Here is a 20,420-nt window from a genome sequence, read left to right as displayed (position 1 = left end):
TAAATTTGCCTCAGTTTGGTAGATAGCTAGATGACGAGCTAGTTGAACTACTCACATTCTGAACCGCGTATCAACAAGCAGCTGATTTAATATATTGACACTGTAATTTCATTTAGTTAGCTATATAAACTACACAGCTTTCTACTTGCCAGTCTAGAATAAATGTTGTGGGTTCAGCATCAAACTTCATTCCTTTGCTCACAATCTGTCTCCAGCAGTGGAAAGCAATGCCACTGTTAACTCTTTTTTGCTTCTATTTTGGCAAGAGTTTCAGTCTTTGTTGCATTTACTGTCAACATCTTTCTGACAATCCCAAACAGCACACTCATGTACTCACGGACTTTGAGGCGCATCCCCGGTGAGTCCGCGCGGGCTCGGCCTGTCCCAATGTCAAATCGTCAAGTCTGTGAGGGCGCTGAAGTGCACTTTCTCGCCCTTTCTGAGTCCGCATATCTGCAGACTTTCCTGGGGGACTTTCCCATATATGGAGCAAACCAAGCATGCATGGTGGAGCAGAATTCCACTCAGAAGTAGTAACATCACCTTGCTACTCTCTGCTGTGATTATTTATTGCACGTTTGTAAAGTTGTTTGTATTTACATTCAAATGTATGCATTGGGTTTGCTGATGTTAATTCCTTTCCCAAGTTAGGTCATTTAAACACAAACACATTTTATACATGTATATATTAAGGTTATGGTTAAAATACTGCTCTAATCAATAGTTGTATCAATTAATTGCCATAAAAAAATACATTTCATTTGAAAGGTGTCACTTGTATTGACAAACGCACAAAGAATCATAAACTCTAAAGTTGTCTCTCAGCTGGTGATCACTGAACACAGTGAGTAATTTATCAGTGACAGAGCCAGACATTTCCCTTCGGAGTGGACAAAGAAACAAGCTCTGAAAGGTGAGTAACTAAAGGGCTTAACTTAATGCAATATGATAAAGTGACAGTATAAATGTTTATTGTGCTGCCACTGACTGGCCAAAAATCAAACTAAAACTAAAAAGGGATAATTTCCTCCCTCATCCTGATCCAATATTCACCAACTGTGACAAAAAGACTCGCTTTAGGATGATTCAATAATGGCTGTTCATGATTATTTTCAGTCTAACTACTCTATCAGTGTGAAAATACAACTACATTAATAAATTCCTCAGTGTCACAGTTCAGTCACGAATAAAATTAGACTCCAGATAAATTGACATTTTACACTTGTTTTAAGCACCTTAGAAGTATATAGTCTATCTCAAAGCAAATTTGTTTTTAAATTAAAAGCCTGTAGCTTGACTTAAGAGTGGTTGGAATTAGATACAATATCTGACTAACTATGAGTTATAATGTAAGACAGTAAAAATCTTGCCTAACTGTGAGCCATCACCACACACCTGGCTGTATACAATTCAGCAATAAATTAAATGAAATCTCTGACAAGTTATTTCCAATTATATTCAGAATTGCCACATTGACCTACTACTACTGACAAAACTCCTAAGTCCAGAAAGTAAAAATGCTTGCATGAACAACATCATGTATTGACAAAATACAAGTTGAAAAGCATGTCTAAACATGTATTTTTATTTCTCCATGTGTTCATTTGAATCCCAGTTTCAGACACAGGGTTGCACCGCCCCTGTGTTTGCATAGTTTCGATAATAAGGTCGATCATAGCAGCTGACCGACTGACAGATTTTTCATATTACAGATTCCATTATCCAGATTACAGTTCCCAAAGCAGTCAAATATAACATAATATCAAAAAGTACCTAATAATAATGCCAAATTCATTACTGTTAAATCGCCTTTTGTCGTATAACACAGCCATCTCAGATAGAAAAGTAGCATCACACCATTTTGGTCAAAAGGGAGCTGCTGTAATAATTTTGAGCTGTTGAACTGATACATGTAAACAAAACTATGGCTCATTTTCCAAACATGAAATTATATGAAAAGTTGCCATGAACTAAGACAACTTCATCACTGATTGTCAGTGATAAAACTAAAGCAAGTTCATGTGGAGTCTGAATGGATGCCTTAAAGTAACACGTTAGTACTTACCGACTGAAAGTATAAAAAAATTACAATTACAGTACTTGTTGGTAATTTGCGAGAGGATATACAGTGATTGTTTTTAACAGCCACCTTGAATGCCTTTCAGGGGTGACTGTTAGAAGTGCAACACCACAACAATAAAAATAATGATAATGAAAATAAAAATCATAAAAATTAAAAAAAAAAATCCCTCACATTTCCTGCTACATATCAGACACGTATCTCTCATCATAAGCATATATACTTACAGCATGCATGTAGGATTGTCACTGGTTACCATTAATCCAGTTAAAACCCATCATTATCCCATTATTATTCACACATAAGAAGTGTAAGAGCTTCATTATTGGCATCTTTTCTTAATATAAGATATGCCTTTATAGCTGATGCGCTTTAAGAGGCACCGTGTTTGGTACATAGGTTGTAAACATGAATTTTTCTTTGCTTTGCGAATAAATACCCCTGGAACAGTGTTTTGATGCTGCTGACACACATGAAACATTTTCATATTTCCATTGACATCTGGGACGATCAAATAATAAACTAAAAAAATACTCAAAGTCACAGCGTGGGTTGTTTTAAGTGGATAAAACAGACACATGTAGGGCTAATTTACAATACACTGATTAAACCTAAATCTTAGACTTGAAAAAGACTTGCTGCAATTATATCATTTTACCCTCAATGTACATCAGTGAATACAATGTCAAGTATTCATCTTATCCCACAGCGCACATTTTTTCCAGGTAGCCATTGAAGACAGTTTGAGGCAGTCCGTTATTGGATATAAGTGGTGGTCCACATCACCTCCCTGAGCTCTGAGTTTAGGCTCTAGAGAAGAAGTGGAAAATAATAAGAGGTTATTGAGGGGTCTTTTTAGATAGTCACAGACCCAATCCCAATGTCCACCCTAAACCTTAAACCCTCATTGACTTAGCTGATGTCACAGCTGTAGTGTTTGAGTGTTCGGTGTTCGAGTCCATGAGGGCTGAAATGGTATAAAAGGCAAAATGGGACACTCCGTCGTTAATAATAAAAAATATTAGATAGATAGATCTATAGATGTATCGATAGATAGATAGATAGATAGATAGATAGATAGATAGATAGATAGATAGATAGATAGATAGATAGATAGATAGATAGATAGATAGATAGATAGATCTATAGATGTATCGATAGATCGATAGATAGATAGAAGCCTATATGTTGGCTATATTTAGGCCTATATAATGTTTATTTGTTTTAGCTAATTACCAGAAAAGGCATTAATGTTAGTAAATCAAATGCAGACATTTAACTTACAATTTTTTTTTTTTTTTTTTTTACAAATATGCAATAAATAACCACAGCAGAGAGCAGCCAAGTGCTGTCATTCTAACACCCTCCATGCTTTGTTTGTTTACATTTTGTGGGCGACAGACTAAGGGCAGGACAACTAGAAGGGTTGGCAAAGTCTGCAGAAATGCAAATTTATGGAAAAGGTGCTTAAAGGGCTCAAAATGTCCTCCAGGGGTCGCTCACAGACTCGATGAGCTGACAGTGGGACAACCCTAAACCCTCGCGGATTTACCGGGAAGTGCCTCAAAGTCTGTGAGGGTGGACATTGGGATTGGGCCAGCTACTAGGAAAAAAAAAAAACCACCATGAATTACCTGTTTGGCTTTTTCTGTCCAGCAGATGGAGCCAATGCAGCTTTTCCTCTCTGCAGGGCGTTAGTGGTCACCTGCAGGCCTTTCACGTGATGCTGTTTCTACAAAACAAGGACATGTTAGTCATTTCACATTCAGTACAGTAAAGCAAAGTATCTATTTACATAAAAGTATATACAAACTGCATTCACCACTGGTGGTCTGTTGAGAGGACAAGGCGGTGGAGGTCTGTTTGGGGGTCCTGGGCGAGGTTTGGGTTTTGATGAAGGCTGTGATTGCTTTTTATGATCCAGAGAAGGTACAGGTGAAGGTCCTGAAAGTGGTGGAGAAGCCTGGTTTGTCCTCTGGGCAGACTTTAAAGGAGGGGGAGTGGAATCCTGAGGAGAGGATCGACTCTGAGGAGAAGCTGCAGGCTGTGGCGTCTGTTCTCTCTGCTCTGCAGCATATGCTGGTACGGGAGGAGGTTTCACTGCTGGACGCACAATAGGATGTGTGGGCCGAGCTGGGCAAGACGGGCTGGGACGAGGAGAAGACGTCCCCTGTGTGAAAGAGTACCAAACATTGCAGAATGACTTTCTTGAATTCAAAAAATTACATTTCAGCCACGTCATCATGTCGTGCATGAGTGGATTTCTCTACCGAGTCCTGCTTCTTTAGCAAGAATGTTGGGTTGGTATGACCCGCGACATGACCGTCAGCATTCAGAGGTTTGACCTCAGCAGGGTCTGAAATACTGGAGATTAACACAGAGTTAGAAACAGAATTAAATAGTTATAATTCATACTGGACATCCACACAACATCAAGATATTGGGAAAGCAAAAAACATCACCTACAAACAGCTGTTGATGTAATGACACACTTCAAAAATTACATACTTTGGCACTGGTGGTGGAGCAGAGGCTTTCAGTGGGTGGAGCTTATGTTTGTAGCAGCACCAAAGTCCAACAGCAGCCAAAACCACAAAGAGAGCCAGAGGGAGGACAAGCAGGGCTGGAAGGAGACTGCCTGTTGCAGAATGAAATATGGTCAGAAAATTGAGAAATCTAAAAGAAACATCTCAAGTTTTAATTTGTTGCACATAAAACATCAGCATGTGTCTCACTGTGGCTGATGACAGGTCCACTGTCCATGCTCCCTCCTGACCCCTTCTGGTCACACAGAGGAGGAGCCCAGCCCGGGTGGCAGTGGCAGTTATGGTTGTTGTTGCACAGCTGGGAACAGAACAACAGAGCTGATTGTCATTTTGCATATATGACCATTAAAGTTACAAAATGTATGTTTTCATTCATCACATTGACATGCAGTTATATGACAACATGACATTTTAAGACTATAGAGGTACTTTAAATTAATTTCAAGTGGACATAAAACCAAAGTTAGATAATGGAAAGTATGTTAAAATACAGTGTACTTGGGTAAAGTTTTAAGGTACTTGCTTTTTAATTTGGTAACATATTTTGTACTTACATTACAGTGCAAATCTGTTTACGTTTAACTCAACTACATGTACCTGACAGATTTCTGACTTTGTAGTTAAAGACTTTACACCGACAAAGATCCTCCTGCTGCATAACAAGCATCTACTTTTGTTATTTTAATGATATTTAGTTTTTGTTATTATATTTATTTTATACAGTATAATACCTGACTTTTATTTGTGCTGGAATATTTCTACATTGCTTTGAGGCTACTTTTAATTAGATAAGGGATCTGAATAGCTTTTGCACCGCTGCCTAGGTTGCCAGCTTTCCATAATAGTAGGCTGGCAGCCAAATCTTCCCTGTGAGTCCAGAGACATCCCTCACACCAGCCCCCCTGCAGTGACACACAGAAACTTACTCCATGATCGTTGCACTTGGCATTGCATTCATCAGCTCTGAGGAAAGATGCATTGCGGCATTCTCCATTAAAGCACATCTGTTAAAATACGGAAGGGTGTGAGGAGCAATTATAGAGAAGTGGTTAGAGAAAAACAGCTTTTACTAGACAGTGAAAATTAATCCTCTAGAAAATTATTTTTAGGGTGATTTTAGAGGAGCGATAGAATTTGCTTGATGACAACAACAAATATTACAGCTACAAGGACTGTAACTAACAATAATGTGGCTTTGTGTAAAAGTGTTACACAAATCTCAGAAAGAGATGTAAAGCCTGCTGTCAATTCTGTTTAGCACTGCATATCTTCACGAGTCTCACCGAGTCATCACCACACTTGGTGCCTGTCATGACCAGACCTGGGTCCAGAGTGTCCCCCGGTGGCTCCTCATCCCCCTGGCCAAGCTTGTACACATGTGTTCCCATGCACTGAATTTTCTTGTTGCCCACGCTGACTGTGGTTTCTATGCGAACAGCATTGTTCTCGATGGGCTTGGAGGCTGAAGTTGAACACTGGATTTTCCCACATTTAGCATCTCTGAAACGTAAGAAAATATAGATACACTTAAAATGAGGGAGAAGTAAGCGTACAGTGTACTGAGTGTGTAGCTGAGTGTTTTAATCCTCACCTGTCTTTACAGCTCCTGTATTTCCCGAAGAGGTCTTTGCCACAGTTGCCGTACATGTCCCCAGCTGCATTCACCCTCTTAAAACACAGGTCAGGGGCTGGACGACCATCTGTGGTTCAAAGAGAGACAACGCACATAAATGTATGAATACTACTGCACACACAAACACAATAACACACACGCATAAATGCATGCACAGTGTGTTATGTGACCACCTGATGGAGACCAGATGGCACCCCCTCATGGTTCTTTGTGGCTCCTGTGGTACTACAAAGGCTCTCCAGGAAGGCTCAGTCACAACATGAATATGGACAATGTCCAATAACAATCCCTAATCCTGTGACCTACAGAGGACCCATCTTTAACTCCATCGAGCCTCTCTGCTTCAAACACGGGATATTAACCCACTTAACATTCATCACCTTTTTTAAATGAAACAATCTTGGAGCCATTTTGGTTGCTGGACTGTAAATTTCTTTGCTGCACACACTGATCCAACAATGATGTGCCCCTATAGATGACAGAAAAGGTAAAAAGCAAACACTTTTCTGTGTAGGCACTCTTATTACAAAGAATATAACTATTGTTGCTGTGGTCTCTGTATCTTAAATGGTTTATTCCACTTTGATCGGGAGGCTTTGTGCTTTCAAAGATGGGCTGATGCCTGAGTTTTAAGTCAGCCGGTGAGTGTTCAAGAGCTTTGAAAATGGATGTGAAATTGTTTGATCATCAAATTTTTACACACATTATAACCATTAAAGATAATGAAAATGAGTTTGGCTACAGTCATACTAAATCTTTCTTAACTTTTATCATCCCATCATATCTTTAAGAATAAAGACTTTTTTTTTTTTTAGGATTAGATACACTGTAGGCACATATTTTCCTTTTGTAATTCATCATAACCTAAAATAGATCATTTAATTGCAGTCTTACATGTTAACATTTAAAGTCTTTACCACCAACAGTTAACACAAATAAACACTTTTTTTGTTAAATATTTTTTTCCATCCCCCCCCACTAGGCCTTAAATAAAAAAAATTGATTTGTACTCAATTATTATCATTACAATTGATCATTTATAATTTTGAAACAATGCATTAGAAATTTGTCTAAACGAAGTCAGTTAGGAGAAAACATGTCTACAGTCGTTTTACAGCAGACAGTCAAAGGGAAAAGAACAGTGTTATTAACTACAGTAATGATAACTCTGCTTTTAGTTAAGTAGTCGTTATACCCAATAAACTGGCAACTATAAACTGGAAATTAAGTGTATGTACAATATAAACAGTATTCTACTCATACAATAGATGCTAAATGTGATTAAAATGGAGGCTATATCCCACTTTGAAACAAAAGATCTACAGATGGTATGCATCCAGTTTACCCACCTCGTCCCCAGAGTGACTGACACTGCTGCTCCAGGGTCAGACACATGCCAGTGTAACAGTAGGCCATCCCACCTGCACACGACGCCCCGTCCACTAAGTAAAAATTAGCAGGACAAGACTCTTCCTTTCCATCGCAGTACTCTGGCAGGTCACACGGCCCCGAGGGAGCGCGGCAGAGCACGCCTGGGCTCTTCAGCTTCAGTGAGACACGAAGAGAAGGAGAGAAATGTGAAAAAAAAAAGAGGAACAGTTGTACCTTTATACCAGAAAAAAATATCCACGGGGGATTTGTCATTTATGGGAGGAAGAAATATTGTGTTTATTTGTCTTCTGATATTTGTACCTTGCAGTTATGACAGCAGACCCCATGGGCGCACTCAGCTTCAGCCTTCAGGGTGCAGTTGTTGGCGTTACAGCAGGGACTGGTGCACTCCTACACAGAAAGTGTAGCAGAGTGTAAAGTCATGACGCCCGGGCAAAGACATCCTGGGAAAATATCAACTGCATACGGACACCCACTGACCTCTTCGTCTCCACAGTCACATTCTTCTCCGTCCTCCAGGTAACCGTTACCGCAGCGCTGGCCTCCATACATCGATCTGGTGTTTGGCAAGTTGAAGAGACACTTCCCTCCTCCAGAACTCAGATAATTCTTCAGCTCCTTCAGGTTGCAACCATTAAACACACGTGGGAATGGATGCCTGAGCCGAGATGAAGGGAGTAATTAAATTCCACCTTTCAAATTCATTGCTTCCCTCCTTTCTGTTAGTTTTAACAGCTATAAAAAAAATAAATTATGTTGGCAGTTTGTGCATTATACCCAGTGGCGGCTGCCATGATGCAGCCTCCGTCTTCTGCTTTGGCCTGGCAGCAGCCTGCACTATCGTGACTCATACCGAAGTTGTGGCCCATCTCATGCGCCATGGTGGCGGCAACACCAACGGCTGACTCGGAGTGGTCCTGTTCAACAGAGGACAGAGCTGACTCTTTTAAGATTTTAAGAACTGCAGAAATCAGTGCATAATGTCATCATCGCTTGATGTATGTGGCTCAATAACATGAAATAATTACAAAAAACCAGCACGTGTATAATTCCTGTGGAGCAGAGCTGTACCTGTAGAGGATTAATGTTTGTTTACACTCTTGTCTCTCACCGTGTTCACTCCACCAGACTGGTAGTCGGAGCACATGGCTTTGAGAGGTGCCAGCCCGATGGTGGTGCCCTGAAAAGGCCTCCCCCTGGAGACAAAAACGCCACCGGTAATTAGTTCCAACTGGACAGCAGCCCACTGGGATACAACTGGTGTTGATTATTGTCTCACACAATGAAGATGAAATCAACTGAAAGATCTTCCCCACGGGACGAGGGAGAGGGAGGCTGGACAAATAGGAAGGTGAAAGAGAGAGAGACACTGACGTGATGAGCTGAGCGTTGTCGTTGGGGAGAGCGTGGAGCTGTTTGCGTCTCCAGGACAGGAATGCTGCCAGAGTGCTGTGCGGGTTATCAGACATGCTGATCATGTCCTGACTTGTCCACACTTCCAGGCCGATTAATGCCACACGGATACTCAAAGCCTTGTAGTACTGTTGATGTGGACAGAGACGGAGACGAACTTCATTCGTCATGAATGAATAAAGGTGTGGTGAACATAAGTGTTTGTTTGTGGTTTTAATGATGGTTTCACATCAGATGTTACCTTGTCAACCAAGTTGGCGGCTTCCAGTAATTTCAGTTTGGTTTTCTCGAGAATACTCCCATGCTTCTCAAACTGCAACATAAACCACAATGTACACCGAAATAAGACAGATTAGAGGGACTTCTCACACATCAAATGATCAACAGGACGTGAGTCAGAGCTTTACATTTGAGTCAACTGGCTCTAAACAGAGTAATGGATGCAATCTGCAGACTGTTCTTTATATTTAGGTTTCTTAGCAACTGTAAAGGGTAGAAAAACATGATATATAACTATTTATCCTGTCTATAGTATGGGTCATAACAGTCATTGTGGTCTTGTGACAAATATTTCTGCCCACAGACAGCCACATCCCCCACTCCCACATTTAATGGTTTGATCCAAAAACATTACGTCTGGTTCCAAAGTGACCAAATATGAGCATATTCACAACTGCATCCTCACCTCGGCCTTGTCAGCCACTATCAGGAGCTCTACATACTTCATATTCTGGTTCAGTTCCCTTTTTTCCTGAAATACGAGGCAGAACAGTTAAATAGAAAAGATGCAGAGATAATATTGTCATAGTCTGTGTGACACTCGCAAAAGGACTTCAGGGAGGTGGTTAATGTTTGTGCTGCCTGAACACACCCTCACGCTCCGCGGTGACATCATTCCTTGGATGAAGTCGTTAAGCCCAGCCTCATCCTCCTTGTCACCATGGTAATGCAGGCAGCTACCCTGGGGCAGATGGAGACTGTCGGCTCTGAAAACCGCATGCTGCTGAGCATCCGTGGAAGCAGGAAGAGGCTCTATCAGGTAGCTGACGCTGGTGTTCAGAGAAATCAGTCCCCTGGGGAAACAAGGCACAACTGATGGTTCCATCTACTCAAGCTTCAAGAAATCAATGTGCATTACTGATCTTGCAGTATTTCTGTCAGCGTGCTGTGGCAAATTATTCTTGAATCCATAATAACCCTCGTCCTTTTGAGTCTTAAAATATAACATTAAATGCAATTTTCACAAGTAATCGTTAACTACATTTTCAATTTGAGACATGAAAAACTCGGCAGCTGTGATTTTATGGATGGGTGGAGCAGAGGGACTCTTGTCACAGGTGATTTACTGCTGTTTGTAAATGAAGATCCACTGGGACAAACAACATACAAAATGAGTTTTGAGTTCTTCACAAAACCGCTTATGATGAGCACAGAGGTCTTATACACAAACACACGAGCGTGCGCACAGCAGCAGGTCACGCAGCTGTAGAAAACATCTGGAGAAGTCAGCCGCCCACATGTCAGCGTCTCTCTATGCTGTGTTTGCATTCCTCCAGAGAATCTACATTAGTTGAAGATGTATCGAAGCACTCGTCCTCCAGATGCAGAGCGATGACCCCGCAAAGAAACACATACGGCTACGATTTCTGTCCGTGGTCTCTAGTTCCTCCTCTTTTGCCGGCCTCTCCTCTCTGAGTGTGTCCTGCAGGAAACATCAGCTGCTCTGGAGAAAACACAGGATCTCTATACTGAGCTGGACTCAATGAACCAACTCTGGAGCCGGTGACCTACTAACCTAATGAACTGCACAACACATGACACATGACTGCTTTCTGTCATCTTATTTATTCAGCCACAGTTTGATTACAGGCTCAACGGGTGTGCAGCCTTCAGTTACAACTTATTCTCACCTACAAAATCATGATCACACACAGACTCACTGACGTACTGGTCAGTGGTTAAAATCTCAGCAGAGTTCTCTATGGAATCTCAAATAGTCCCGACAGACAGATGCATGACATTTTTTTGTTTTGATCTTTATATGACTACATACAGTTACTATGTGAGTACATTTACTACACACACCTGAGCTACAGTTAGCTTTCTGCAACAACCTGACTTCTACCTGACTTTTGAAAAGCAGGACTGGAGATTAGTGAAAGCTCCTTTCACCAGTTAGATTTCTCCTTAGGATAGGCAACTTATAGGGAATGAATGCACAGACTTTTTCAACCCTTTTTACATATATGCTTGAGTATGACAAAGCCATGAAAAGTAATAATGTTCAGACTTGTACGATTGCCTAATTCTCTTCTGATTGTTGGCATGTTAACCAGAATGGGAAAGGTACAATACATATATAGTCAGATATTTTATCAAACAGTTTGGGACAATTACTCTCTATCTATTGATATTATTTATTGTCCCAGAATGTTTGTCAGTTACTAGAAAACAAAAGAACTGAGGCTGTAAAATTAGCATTAATTGGATAATAGCTTTACTTCGTTGAGTGAGAGATGCAAACACATCTGTAATAAGATCAATCACAAACAACTCCCAACTTCCTGTTATTAGTCATCCAAAAAATGTTCTTCAATCTTCACTTCACTTGCAGTTCTTCACTCTTTTGAAGGAGAAGACCACAGAAAAGTCCTCCTCCGTGTTCTTAACTCAAGGAGTTTTTTTTTTTTTTTTTTTTAACATTTTTGGATGGAGTTGGTCTTAAGGGAGACTGTGGAGAATTCTAGGACATTTCTTTCACCACTGGGAACAACTCATATAGTCAGCTTTATGAATACTTGTAAAGATTTACTTACCTGAGTCCAGAACAAGTGCTGACAGCAACGCTGGATCCTTCCACACCCAGAACCTCGCCATGGTAGAAACAGTGTCCCTGCAAGACAAAATAATTCAATAATGAGCTCTCAGTGTAGGAAAACAAGGAGATTCATTGGTGAAAGAGTCTGAAATTCAACCATAATACGTTTTATTGTGAGTAGAAATTGTTATTATTGAATATCCATTCTTTCATTGACCGTCTGTTATCCTCCCGCCATTAGATTTGATCAACTGTGCTGGTGGTCGAGGATCATATACAACTCCCTCCTACAGTTTAAGAACATCAAACTGTCTCTCATAGACTTACAGTGTTGGCAGGAGAAGAGGACTTGCGCGATCCATCAGAAGTGTACCATATTTCCTGATATCCAGGGGCCAACAGCTGCCTGGTGAAATTCAACACAGGGACCACAGAATATATGTAGTGTCACACATTCAACCTACAGAAACAGCAACGCAATGGTGGCATAATGGTTAAATATTCTGTATATATATGGTAAACAAAGGGCGAAAGAGTAAAAGCTGCAGGAAACTGAAGAGACAACAGAAGACAGATTCTCTCCAGCAGCTCACAGCTCATAAAACATTCATTCCGACAGAGACTCCACCAAACCAAACTGCTTTAAAGATTTAGACAAAGATCCTGTCAGGGATAAGAAAACACACAGAAGACTGTGGACAAGTGTTGTAATAAAACCCATATGTACCTTTCCCAAAAGATCCGTTTTACTTCCTGGAGAGTGAAGCTAAAACCGGAGACGAGAGCTTTTTTGAGTTAAAGTAATTGCTATGTCCAGACCGCATTTGTTTGACCGAGTTATTATTTGCAAATGCTCTCCAGTTTTTTCTTTCTCTATACTGAAATTTCTCAGCTGGTAAGTAGGACAACAACACAGGAATGGATGATAAATCAGGGAAACAAGTACAGATCTACAGAAACATTCATTTTATTTGGGTAATACATTACATTCCTCTTACTCGCCATCTGTGTTTGTGTGATTGCATATCTTTGGACTGAGTCCAAAGACGGGACATTTTGTCCAATCCATTCCTCTTGCTTTCTGTTATAAAGTTTGTCTTCCTTGCAGCTGGTTTTTCTTTTGCTCTGTCCTTCTAAAACTCCTCTCATCACTCCTCACAGGGTCGAAGTCAGATCCATCAAATAGAGAAACGAGCACGTATCGACTGATGCTCTGGTACTCAAGCTGAGGATTTAAGTCAAACATGAGCCAGACCTAACATCTTCCAATCTGATCAGTTCTCACAAAGAATTCGTTATTTATACCTTAGGGTAATTAATATGCACATCTTAAAATATATATATATTTTTAAATTGAGGGGAATGCAGCTATTAGATTTCTCTGTGAAAATTAAATGAGAAGATATTTACAACTCTCATATCTCATACAGCATTAAAAGGTAGAACATGTTTTAGCTTGGCTCGGTCCAAATTTGGTCTAAAAAAAAAAAATCCTTTTACCAGCATCTCTGGAGCTCTCTTGATAAAACATTGCAAGTCGTTTGGTTAATCTGAACGAAAATGAAACGTAAACCTGAAAAACTATGGTTTTATTGGGGGTTGTGTGCAGAACTAGTTTTTAGATTCCACAAATTATTGTCGGTATTAACTAAATGACATAAAACGCTTTAATTAACCATCACACAGGCTAACTGTTTCCCCTCGTTTCCAGTCTTTATGCTAAGCTAACCCACTGCTAGCTGTAGCTTCACATTTAGCTTACAGACATGAGAGTGGCATCTATCTTTAGGCACACAAATGAGCACATTTCCCAAGATGTCAAACTGTTCCTTTAAAGGATGATGAAGACAAGTGAAGGGAAGATGGGGATTTTTCTTTTCTCCTCCATCAGATGCCCCCAGGGACACAAGCCTCTTTAAACAATGACAGTCTGTTGATGCAATCTGCAACAAAGCGAGTCAAAGACAGAGAACAGCTACTTCATCCTTTAACAGATGAGGACTCGGGGGGGGAGGAGGGGCCGGGGATGCACATCTACAGTACATCCACCTCTTCTAAATGATCAGTCGGTGGTAATATATCCGGCTTATGTCACCTAAATATGATGAAGTCCATCATGTTGTGATTTGACCTTCTAACCTCATTTATATCTGGCCTTCCTCTACTTTTCCAGCCTCTCTAACTTTCTAAATTTTCCCAACATGCTCTCTTCTCATCTCTGTGACTGTGACAGGCAGAATTAATGGCAGAATAGCTGATGATTGACTGAACTTTACTCTGCTGCTGTCCAACAGTCATTATGCAAGAAAGGAAATCACTTCTTCCGTGACACAAATGCGTAACGACTCCTTCTCCATTCTTCTTTATTCTCACGCGCCAGTCAGCACCTCTGTTTCTGAGCTGAGCCCTGCTGACTTACTGGTCTTTGGGGATAACAGTGTGTATACACATGTAGACTGATGGCTATGGAAGCTGCCACTGTGTGACATGTAGACACAACATGCTATTAACACAGTTGTTAAGTCACCACTTAAAGGGTCACTATGCCACCATGACTTTTAATGAAGTCTAATGCTAACAATAAACTTGCCACATCCTGCTGCGTCTACGGTCGGTTCCGCTGATGGTTCAATACACGTAATTATTACACCTTACCTATTTGATCGAATGCATTGAAATCAACTTTGAATTTTAAATCAGTTCATTTAAACGGCAGAGACCTGTGTTAAAGGTGAATAATGCGTAAAGAAACAACCACCAACACGAAACAAGAGCCAACTTGCAGGTGTGATCAAACTGATAAGTTTCATTTTGACTCATCAGTTTCACCAGTCGTTGGTATAGGTAACAGAAAAAATGCATAGTTCAAGTAAATGGATCATTATCTGTGTGGTGAAAGTACTAGAACAAGTGTAAAGCAAGAATGATGACAAAGATAATGGTTTCTCTGTGACCCGTTTGTATTTTAAAGCCATGTGAGTCTTTGCAAGGAAAAGCCAACTTGCACCGCAGAGGACTTTGGATTGTCGCAAACACATTAGGTGGAAGTTTAAAATGTTTGTTTCAAACAAACTTATGTTTGCTTCTGACTGCAGTGTCCATGCCTGATATGGAATTGAACTAGAGAGTAGAAGTTGCGTATGTATCCATGTCGGTATATGAACTCAAAAATGTCCATCACGTCTGTCGAAAGCTTTATGCCGAATTGTATTCTGGTAAATACTGTGACAGCTTTCAAATCAAGACTGGAAAAACCTCTATGTGATGGCGGGACAACAATGTTTGGAAGTCGTCCAGCGTGCAGACAGATGCTGTGATTGAGGAGCGCAACACTGGCTGAATCAGGACCGTCCGGCAGCGAGTCTGAGACAAAGGCTTGGTTCAGCTTCAGGAAGAGAAAGATGGGGTGGGAGAGTAATGCTAATGTACTTGGGAGATAGTGGAGGGGATGTGGGGTAATGGATCAGGGTCAGTGGGTCGCATTCTCTCATGGTATCAGATGACATCACCACACGTGGGTGCCGGGCGGGAGGGAGGAGGTTGACGCAAAGTCAAAGTAACACTCAGAAACAGATGATGAAGAGGCTTTTATTGCGAAGGGAGGCTAACGCTCTGATGTGTGACTCCCCGTGTGAACACACAGGCTAACACAGAGGCCTAGATAAAGACATATAAGCAGACGGGACCGCGCCGCACTGAGACTAAACATACACACGAGGGAAACCAGGACAAGCAAATGCATCCCATGCTCTCTGCTCCCGAGACCTGCAATCCATCAGGTCTGCGCTTTAAGTCCTGTTTGTGTTCTTTTGGGGTGCTATGTGTGTGTGTGTGTACGAGTGTGTCTGTCTGTGTCATCAGTCTGCGTGTGGCCGCAGTCTCTCAAACCCTGGCCGCAGAGAGCAGCGTGGGAGATGTATATTTGTCCTGCGGCCCTGGGGAACATCAGACGAGGCGAGAGAAGGAAAGAAACGAGAAAGAATGGGGTGGTCATTTTTACGCCGGACAGAGGAAGACTTATGAGGTGGGGACAAGATGAGAGGAGACAAGAGGAGAAGGAAAGGAGAGGAGAAACAATACTGTGTGCTTTTCCCGAGGGAGTGCTTAATTCAGGTTCATGCACTTAAGGGTGTGCAGGAAGGGCATTAAACGGGAGAACAGAGAAAGTCATGCAGAGGAGGAAGCAAGAACATCCACGCGATTCATATCCGAAGCACAGGGATATAACTCACACCCAAACTGACCGCGACAATCTCTACTTTCCTCTTTCCATGACTTTTCTCACCTCAACCCTTCTCCTCCGCTCCATCACTCACTTTCCTCCATGGTTTCCGACAGCTTGCTCTGTTTTTACATCCCTCTTCCTGCTCTCTGACTCAGCACACTCTATGGCCTCTGCCTGGCTCTTAACCAAATCAACCTTCTCTGGGTGCACCTCAGCCTTTCATTAAGATAAAAGCTCAGTCAGACACACATGCACACCCACATCAATGAAGCGCGAACCTAAAAAAGACCCATGTGCACGCGCACGTGTGCACACACACACACACACACACACACACACACACACACACACACACACACACACACACACACACACACACACACACACACACTGGCAAGCATGACTGGGGAGGACATAAATGGATTGAGTCTGGACTGCAGCCACTGGGAGTATGATGCCCTCAAAAATTCACAGCTATGTTTACATTAAGTGAAGAGTAGATGAAGTGAACTGCCATTAAAAGGAGGACAGCTGGATTGAAATAGTGAATTGTTGCAGGGGGGGTAAACACGAAGACAAGATCAAGACCGTCTCACAGCTACTCAGGGTTCTCCCTTATCTGCTGACTGTCCCGCTATCACAGTTGTAGGTGCAACGAGGACATGAGGGAGTAACCGGGACACAGGAGTGGACGCTGGCAGCAATTTCTCTGGCTTCTCTCCAAAATGGAGACATTAATCTTCCCTGACACAAACTGCCTTCTTCCTCAGCCCAGCTTGTAGTCTCATATAACAAGTTGTGTATCCACATTAGGTGAACAGAGAACAAATCAAAATGTCGTAACCCAGTATGGGACTCTGTTTAGGACCGGAGTCTGTGGGGAAACACTGCAGGGTGAAACAGGGAGGTGGTAAACCTCAGACTAAATAATGGGTCTACAAAGAGAGCGAGAACGCTCTTTCTTTGAAAGCTGCAAAACGTCTTGTGCATGTGAAATTATGGAGATGGGAAGGAGGACTGACGCTTATAAAAAACATTACTGAGTTGAACTGCTACAACTTTTTTAATCATTAAAACTGATATTGGTGTCTACCAATGCCTGAAGGAAATATGTGTTCACCAGCTAACTGTGATGTCACTGCGTCTGTCAGCTGTTTGGTGCTGAACAGACAGTGTACAGTGGGTTTAAAGGGATGTGTTACTAAAAGGAGCTGCCTGCTGTGATGGAGAACTACATGGTGACAGCAGTGAGAGTAAACCAGAACAGTAAAGTTGTGTGCCAGACACCTGAATAATGGGCTGAACGCCATGACATCCACCCGATAGTTTTTATAAAGCCCCTGAGTCAATTGTGGCCTACAAGAGCAGTGTGTAGGATCTAATGACATCGAGTGACACTGAACAACCCTCATCTTACCCTCCTCTTTCAAGCATGTAAGAGAATGTAGTTTGACTTTGTTTACAGTAACTGTGGCAGTGCAACATGGCAGGCTCCGTGGAAGAGGACCCACCTCCTATGAAGATATTAAGGGCTCATTCTCATGTAACAAAAACATGATTTTGAGTTTTGGTGGATTATTGTTTAATTAATTAATGTTAACATATTTATCAATATTACATTCCATTTCTACCAATAGATTTCCCCTAAATCCTACACACTGAACCTATAAGTGAATGAAACAAAACAAAATCACAGAAACATGATTTCCCCTGATCGATATAGCTCTCAGACACAGTACATTAAAGAATCAATACTAAAGATATGTGGTGAGTTTCATTAATTGGAAACCTCCATTTTTGTTCCACAATATTATCAACTTAACAATTCTCTGGTGCTTTTAATTTCTGAGTCAACTTTTCGAAACATCTTTCACAACAGTGTACACACGTATTCAACTGTAACTGTAGCAATTGGCACCGATGAAGATATTTTCACAGCTTTCCTGTTTAAGCAAAGATGAGAAGTTGCACAAAGAGGGTTTCAAAATATAGTTTTCATGTCTAATAGTAAAAAGGTACCAGTTCTTGTACCAGTTAATACCTTTTCTGACCTTTTAGTTTTATTAAAATAAAAAAAATAAAAGGTTTTTATGAAAGCTATGTTAGACCTGAGAGATCAACTTTCTGTAACTCCCTTTCTTTGTTCTGTCTAACCACACAGACCTTGTACAGACAGTCTGTGATTGATGAAAATTCCTCGTCCAGGAGGAAATCTAACAGCATGACCACTGGCTGGGCAGCGAGAGCAGGAGAGCAAATCCCTCAGGGGACACTCAGTCAGACACGGTGGAGTCAGGGTTTGTTATGTGTGTGTGTGCCTGCGAGTGAATAAATGACAGACACGGCATACACTGGAGGGGGAAAATGGACTTCATTTCTAATGTTCATAAAAGCTTTCCGAGTCCACTCGTGTGCTGGCTCAAATCCAGAAGTGATAAACTACAGCTCCTTTGTCACCACTCATATCTCAAGAGCTGCAGTCCTCCCTGTGATCACACTGTCTATTAACCGGGTGAGATTCTCCGCTCCCTTTCTATCACCATCTCATTGTTACTGGACAGGAACCGCTCCATCAGATTACAGGATGTTAGGTACAGAGACACAGACTCACTTCCTGTTTGCCCAAGGCACACAAGATCGGGTGTCATCCCTCTGTTGTCCAAAGCCGTCAAACTCCTTTCTTCCCTTCATCCCCCTCGACGCACCCACAGGGGAACTGACCTTATAAATGCATCTATGTGACACCTAACATCTGGTCAAATAAACAGGGCTACAGCCAGGGCGTCTTGTGCAAGTCTAAAGATACACAGGACAATGCTGATGACCTACATGTAACTTTTAATCAGATGTTCATGATTTATCTCATTTTGGTACCCAATACTATGAAGAAGTCCCTCTAAACTGCAAAATTTGCCTCATTGAACACGTTACTTTATTTGCATAAAGAAGGTGTGGTGCACTGGAGTTACTCACTCATTTTTCTCTAAGTGTAGTCTGAGCTCCTGTCCCTCAGCTGAGATCACAACATGCGCCTCTGCTGGGTGCTGGAAGGAAAACCACCAAATAATCACTGACAGCTAAATATTACGCAAAATATCAAGATGAAATGTCTGTCAGTGTGTTTTTTCATCATTGTGTCAGTCAGGTGGACAGAGTTACTCACCTCCAGGTTGGCAGACCTCTTGTGTCGGAGAGGATGCAGCCATATGGGAGAAATAATCTCATAACTCTGTACCTGGTCAAGGATGCTCTTCAGTGAACTCTGTGTGTTTTCTCCTGATAATAAAAGAAGAAATGGAGGAGAACGTGGCAAAATACCTCACGATGTAGGTTACATCAGTGACTTTATCATCTTTTAAAATAGATAAATACAGATATTGGAACCAAGCGTGGCCAACAACCACGTGGTGTAACACTGCATTTTGAACAGAAAATGCATTCCGGTGCAACGCAATATTGATCAGTTCCAAGCAGACATGCCGTTTTAGTCATCGCTCCGAGAAACAATCAGACTCACCATCGTAAGCACCTTCCTCGGAGAGAGCAGCAGCCTGAACACAGCGGAGGAAAACTAGGAGACAGAGGCACAGAGAGGACTGCACAGCATCGCGGGGAGGAAGACGCGCTCCAGGACGCATTCTAAAAACACACGGCTCCAAATGAACGCGCTGAAGTGAGACATAAATGTGCAGCGAAGCAGCCTGGAGGGGGTTCAGATGGGATGGACAGACCGCCGCCGGTGTGGCATCCTTCCCGCTGCCGTTAGTCGGAATGAGATGCTTTCAGACCGCAAAGCTCTTTCATTACCAACCCCTCCCCGTCGTTACATACACAGAGCGCGACACCGAGTTGAAGCAAGCCGGGATATGATGAAAAGATGTACGAGTGAGCAACAAGACACCGACATCACCATTACAGCAGTCTGTTAAATGCGAAATGTAAACGTAAACTCGTGGTGTGCACCGAACTGTAATCAAAATTGAATTCCTAATTAGGATGTTGTGTAAATCACTGTAGATTATTCGTTGTAAAATGAATCAGTTACATAGAGTGGGTGGTTCAGGGTAATTTCTTAAAGGGATACTCCGGCAATCTAATTTGGTGCTGGACATAATGTAAGGGGAACTCACAAGCAACAGATATTTAAGCAGTTGGAAAATCCTACAAGTCCCATCATGCAATGAATATATTTTGTTCTAGTAAGATAGTCCCAACCTTAAATGCACACAGCAATCTATTTGTAAGGCTGTCTGTTATACATTCATACTCTTGAAACTCAGGTTGAGGTAACTGATGACATCTTTGTAACGCCA

The 20,420-nt window shown here is 41.6% G+C and overlaps 1 protein-coding gene across 1 annotated transcript; it reads right to left on the bottom strand.

Annotated features, from left to right (window-relative positions):
* Positions 1–1,569: 1,569 nt before the first annotated feature.
* adam19b (ADAM metallopeptidase domain 19b) lies at positions 1,570–19,933 on the bottom strand. Its single transcript, XM_069696877.1, has 23 exons — positions 19,625–19,933; positions 19,271–19,383; positions 19,081–19,151; positions 12,210–12,288; positions 11,881–11,957; positions 9,936–10,137; positions 9,750–9,815; positions 9,306–9,377; positions 9,026–9,192; positions 8,763–8,847; positions 8,429–8,568; positions 8,132–8,309; positions 7,952–8,041; positions 7,609–7,804; positions 6,218–6,326; positions 5,910–6,126; positions 5,553–5,630; positions 4,816–4,924; positions 4,589–4,718; positions 4,351–4,444; positions 3,903–4,250; positions 3,715–3,812; positions 1,570–2,890 (listed from the first exon to the last, which is right to left on the bottom strand). Exons 1-23 carry the CDS (start codon positions 19,743–19,745, stop codon positions 2,884–2,886), a joined length of 2,847 nt encoding a protein of 948 aa, XP_069552978.1. The 5' UTR covers positions 19,746–19,933; the 3' UTR covers positions 1,570–2,883.
* Positions 19,934–20,420: the final 487 nt, after the last annotated feature.

Source organism: Brachyistius frenatus, unplaced genomic scaffold (genome assembly GCF_029030835.1).
Source record: "Brachyistius frenatus isolate BFR_SWC_R1_liver_20210118 unplaced genomic scaffold, ASM2903083v1 Contig_22, whole genome shotgun sequence".
Lineage (NCBI taxonomy): Eukaryota > Metazoa > Chordata > Actinopteri > Embiotocidae > Brachyistius > Brachyistius frenatus.
The sequence above is the reverse complement of the archived record's forward strand: the minus strand, read 5'-3'. Positions and strand labels throughout refer to the sequence as shown.

What these genes read in the sequence shown, in the direction of transcription:
- adam19b (XM_069696877.1), bottom strand. Translation starts at nt 19,745, where the DNA reads ATGCGTCCTGGAGCGCGTCTTCCTCCCCGCGATGCTGTGCAGTCCTCT. An exon ending in CCTCTTCTCCTGCCAACACT is followed by an intron (nt 11,958 to 12,209) that starts GTAAGTCTATGA and finishes TTTGTCTTGCAG; the next exon opens with GGACACTGTTTCTACCATGG. An exon ending in CCAAGTGTGGTGATGACTCG is followed by an intron (nt 5,631 to 5,909) that starts GTGAGACTCGTG and finishes GTATTTTAACAG; the next exon opens with ATGTGCTTTAATGGAGAATG.